This window comes from Pipra filicauda, unplaced genomic scaffold, assembly GCF_003945595.2.
Source record: "Pipra filicauda isolate LSUMZ 115617 unplaced genomic scaffold, ASM394559v2 scaffold423_size595307_pilon, whole genome shotgun sequence".
Classification (NCBI taxonomy): Eukaryota; Metazoa; Chordata; class Aves; order Passeriformes; family Pipridae; genus Pipra; species Pipra filicauda.
This window is the reverse complement of record NW_024104558.1, coordinates 41,057-46,291: the sequence shown is the minus strand read 5'-3', so window position 1 is coordinate 46,291 and position 5,235 is coordinate 41,057. Positions and strand designations below refer to the sequence as shown.

At 56.7% G+C, this 5,235-nt stretch overlaps 1 protein-coding gene across 1 annotated transcript; it reads right to left on the bottom strand.

Annotated features, from left to right (window-relative positions):
- Positions 1-1,320: 1,320 nt before the first annotated feature.
- Positions 1,321-4,793, bottom strand: LOC113985965. Its single transcript, XM_039385628.1, has 7 exons — positions 4,355-4,793; positions 4,175-4,261; positions 3,297-3,519; positions 3,014-3,156; positions 2,485-2,604; positions 2,124-2,304; positions 1,321-1,525 (listed from the first exon to the last, which is right to left on the bottom strand). Exons 1-6 carry the CDS (start codon positions 4,394-4,396, stop codon positions 2,146-2,148), a joined length of 774 nt encoding a protein of 257 aa, XP_039241562.1. The 5' UTR covers positions 4,397-4,793; the 3' UTR covers positions 1,321-1,525; positions 2,124-2,145.
- Positions 4,794-5,235: the final 442 nt, after the last annotated feature.

The window sequence follows — 5,235 nt, the reverse complement described above, 5'->3', positions numbered from 1 at the left end:
AAAGAGACACTGCCATGGCAAGGAGGGGGAGCAGCTTTATGGCTACTTGAGCTTCATGGCTCAGGACTGTTAATGGTGCACAAATAACTGCTCAAACCTGGGAGCAAACCAGCTCTGCCCAGTCCCAGAGAAACCCCCCTGAAGCAGAGATGTGAGGAGCCAGTGCCAGCTCCGTGGCCAGCTCTGGAGGGGTAAAGCCAACTTTGGAGGGCCAGGGAGGAGCCCAAGGGCTGCAGCTCCAGGAGATGTCCTGACCCAGCTACTCTTTTAAAGCACCAGAATTCCTTCCTTTCAGTGGTTCACTGCTGGCGAGAGAAGCCCTTTGAGCCATCACTGTAACCCAGCAGGAAAAGCTGCACAGAGCACAACCTGCCCCAGAGCTGCTTTTGATGGGGAAACAATCCTTAATTGAAGAGACATCAGCATCCCTGATCCCAGCAGGGCCTGGGGGGCCAGGACACCTCCATCCTCCTTACCTGACTCACCACCTGCCTTCACACTCCCTGCGCTTTTTGGATTTGTAGCTCCCACTCTTTTCTTCAGCCCATATGAACTGGGGGACAAGAACAAAACCCTTGGGACATCTCAATACCTCCTTCCTGCAGCACTGGAGAGAGTTTGTACTTCCCTGGAGGCTCTGCCTGTGGCACAGGGCGAGCACAGCCATCCCCACAGACACTCCCGAGCTGGCAGCTCTTCCCTGCCCGGCTCAGAGCAGAGCTGGCCTGGCCCACCCAGGTTCAACCCACCCAAGAGCTCAGCCTGTCCAGCTGCAGGATGCCAGAGGTGATTTTAGCATTGAGAGTGTTGTTAGTCCAAGCTGATCCACCCACAGAGCAGCTCCAGGCACACCCCGAGCTGTTCCCATCTGCACCCTCCATGTGGAGGAGTTACTGCTCTTTGCAGCCTCAGGTGCTGTGACTTGGGCCAGGCAGTGACCAGCTGAGTTGCTCCAGAGCTCTAGGGTTGCATTCAGGCACTTTCTGTTCCTAATTTACCTTTCCAGACCCCAAATCCCTGTTTCTTCAACTCTTGTGCTGAACCAGGGTCTTCTGTAGGATCCACGTGGAATGAGAAGGCTCCATGCACAGCTCTCAGGTTTAAGGCAGACAAGGTAGACCTGTTGCCACTGTATTTCTGGGAATGCTCTGCATGTGGAGGGAAGTTCCTTTGAGGCACCAGCCAGTCCAGGGCTATCAGGGACCAGTCAGTGTGTCCAAGCTCAGATACTGCCATATGGAAACCCAGCTCCCTTCCCTCCATCCCTCCCTCCCCTTCCCATCCCACATTCCAGCATTCCCAGAGTCATCATCCTCCCATGTCCACGTCACCTGGTGCAGCTCCAGGTACTGACAGCCAACCACATTCCAATTCACAGGGAGAAATAGGGCAATTTTATTATAAACTTCAAAAAACAACATAGCATTTAACTGGACATCTTACTCAGGGACACAGTGGCCCCAGGGAGTCAGGAACTCTGCAGCCCCAGAAGGTCCAGGTCCATGGGTCAGGCTTCCTGGTTTTCCTAGAAAATACCAGAGATGTTCCCCCTAAAACTGGCTGCCATCACTGAAACTGGGGCTGCTGAGTTCAAATCAACCCACCCTGCACCTCTCCTCACCCTCCACTTCCCTGTGAGCCAGGCAGAGCACCAGTTTCCTGGGAATTAGGGGGGTATCCACTGGTTCTTTGGGAACAGTTGGGACTAGAGTAGTGAGTGACCCCAAAGGAAGTTGTTAGTGGTGAAGACTCTCCCATAAATCCCATTTTAAAGTGCAGGATACCTGGGACAGAGTCAGAAAGGGCTCATGGCAACCTGCAGGATCAGAGGTGCCACCACAAAATGCTGCAGTGGCACTTGGCACATCTGTCACCCGGGGTGACAATGCCCCCCCCACTGTGCACACCCAACACCATCTCAACCCCACGGGGGGACTGAGGTTGTCTCTTTGCACAGGGAGAGAGCCTGGAGCCCCCACAACCCTTCCCTACCTCCCCTGGCAGCAGAGGGGCTGTGTCAAAAGGGCTCAGAGCCTGGGGACATCCCCCAGGCCGAAACACCTCCACACTTGTGACACCTCCCCACCAAGAGGGTGGGTGGGATTGTGTCTCAGGAGTCTTACCTGGGACAAACTGCTGCTGTCATCACTCTGTATCAGCCTCCTGCCCACTGCTCACATCAGCCTGGGGCTTCTGGGCATCACCATCACCACTGCCCACGTCTGCAGCACCTTCCCCACTGCTGGACCCAGCTGGATCCTCCAGCCCTGGCAGCACCACCAGTTCCTGAGGGTTGTGTGTCCTCTGCTCACAGAGGAGGGACATGGTCAGGCTGTGAGGGGTCCAGGATGTTTAGAGTAGTCTGAGTAACCCCTGAAACTTTTACAGCCAAGGGAACAAGGAGGGAAGCACAACCTTCCAGGTCAGTATTTCCCAGTGTCCCCAGGAATGGGTCTGCAGCCAGCAGGGAGCAGGAACACTCACCTGGGGATCCAAGGACTCCTTCAGCATCACTGTGATCCCATCCTGCTCTTCCAGCTTCAGCTCTGCCTCAGTGTCATTGTGGGACCTGTACTCCTCACTGTCTGACTCCTCATCCGAGGGCTGGGATTGGGGGGGAAGAGGCTGAGAGACAAGGGAGGTGTGAGGAAGGACACCCCAATCCTGGGAGCCACAGCCAACGGGGGACAGACACTGCTTTGCAGGGACATCAACCAGAGGGAAACTTCAGTGCTGTGGGACAAGGGGGGCACCCACACCTTTCAGACACTGATGGAGTGATGTCCACGTGCTCACAGGGTGTGCTCACCTGGGAGGGACCCAGCAGGGTCAGAGTCCAGCTCCTCACTGAACACCCCCCACAAAGTGGGGACAGTGAAGGAAACCTCTTCCCTCCCTGCACAGGCTCCTCTGCAGGGACACTCCCAGGCTACAGGAGCTCTCAGAGCCCAGACTGTCACCTCCCAGTTGCTGAGCCCCTGAGGAACAATCCTGCCCAGCAGCCACATCTTACCTCATATGTGAGGTCTTCAGAGTCATCTTCCGGCAAGTCCCTCTCCAGCACCACAAACCAGGACTCCTGCTCCTCCAGAGCCACATCATCCCTCTTCCTCTTGCTGGCTTTGCTGGATGGGTTGACTGGAGCCTCCAGGATCTCTGCAGGGATTCACAGGAGGCACCATCACCCCCTCAGGACAGACACACAGCCCTGTGTCCCAGCCCTCCGCGGGAATCCCAAACCCTGCCACGCTGTGTTTGTCGGCTGCAAAGCCTTCAGGTGTTGCAGGAGCTCTCACCCCTGGGCTGGTTGCCCTGGCCCCAGTCTGCTGGCAGGGAGCCCAGGATGTTCTGGATCCTGGTGGGCACCACGGAGAGGAGAAGGCACACGAGTCTCCCCTGGCGCTTCCTGGCCAGTCGGCCGGGCCTGGGGGGAGACCGGCTGGGGCAGAGTTGGCTGATCATGGTCTCCACAGGGATCACAAATCCAATCCAGACCCATGCTTTCTGAAGCATCTTCGGCTGCAAAGACAGGTACATTAGGTATCTGGAAGTTCTCGCATGTGCTAAAGACCTCAGTGAAAGCCTTAAACCCTGCTCTGCTCCCAGCGTGGAGCTGAGATGGGACCAACTTCAGCCAGGTAAAACAGGACCTGTTGGATTGGACTTCGTTCACAAAATCCTCCCATCTCTCCTGGCCCAGGCAGGCAGAGAAATGTGAATGCTGCAACCACCACGAGCAACAGGGAACAAGGCAAGGCCAAAGCAGGCAGAGGGAAACTCCAGGATGGGGAGGAAAGCAGAAGACAAGCTCACGCTGAGTACAGGGCAGAGAATCATCAGAAAATCATGGAATGGTTTGGGTTTTAAGGGACCTTAAATCTCATCCCACCCCCTGCCATGGGCAGGGACACCTTCCACTAGCCCAGGTTGCTCCAAGTCCCATCCAACCTGGCCTTGGACACTTCCAGGGATGGGGCAGCCACAGCTGCTCTGGGCAACCTGTGCCAGGGCCTCCCCACCCTCACAGGGAAGAATTCTTCTTAACATCTATTGACGTGGAAAGACAGAAAGAAGAAAATACCTGGCAGAAAAACTCAAGAAACTGCCAAGTCTTGAGGTTTTCCCACCCCAGCCCCTGGCCTCAGGCTCCTCCAGCAGCAGGAACATCACTTACCAGGTACTTGACAAAGCTCAGCTGAAGGATTTGGCCCAGGAACCCGCTGAAGAAGGAGTGGGGATCATTGCTGGTGAGGGGTCTCACCTAGACAGAGAGAGAGACAAGTCAGATCCTGCACAGCAGCTCTGAGAGAGCCCCCAGCAGAAACAGCCCCTGGGGCACCTGGAGGACCTTTACCTGCTCTGGGTTTGAGCCCAGCTTTAGCTGCTGCTGCTCCATGAAGCCCAGACTGAAGAGAAACCTGACCTAGCCCAGGATGGGGGCCTCAAGCTACTTATAGCCCCTGGCCCATGTGCTCCTCATCACACTGACGAGCTGCTAATTGGGGGGCAGCCCAGTGCCCTCCCATGGGGGTCTCCTGCTCTCAGCCCTGGGCCTGGGCCAGGGGCAGCCTTAAGGGCTCTCAATTAGGGATTCATTTCCCCTCCGTTTGGGGTCTCTGTTTTTCCTGGGAGTCAGAGCTCGCCAAGACTGATCTGGGACATGTCCCTGTGCTGATGCAAAAAGCTGAAGGTGATGAGATGCCAAAAACCCGCCCTGCTGAGCTCCCCAGGGATGGGAGAAGCTGGACCCCAGGTGAGGGGGGCCCACTCTGCATCCCTCCTGGTCTGTGCCCACACAGAGATGGAGCTGCTTTTCCTCACTGCATCATTTTCAGAGCAGGATCCAACCTAAAGCAGCCCTTGTCCCCCTGCTAGTGGAGGAGCTTCCTTAGCCAAGGGGAGGGTGACAGGGATAGAATCATAGCCCACTCTGCAGCTCTGCCCCTGCTGCATAGAGAGAAAAACAAAGCTGAGGCTCCTTTGGGAGAGCAGCTTCATCCTCTCACCTGGAGGATGCACAACCCCTGCTCTTCCCGGTTCAGCCCTGGGGGCTGCCCAGGACTGTCCCCCCCCACACACATTCCCACCCCCAGTGGGACGGGAGCTGCGGGAAACAATCCATCACGGCCCTGGCACCGGCAGAGGTGGGCGGAGGGACTCGGGGGGAAGGCGGGGGGGGTGCAGTGGCTGAAAGTGCTGCTTTCTCTGGGTAATTGCGTGGGAGATTTTCCCGAC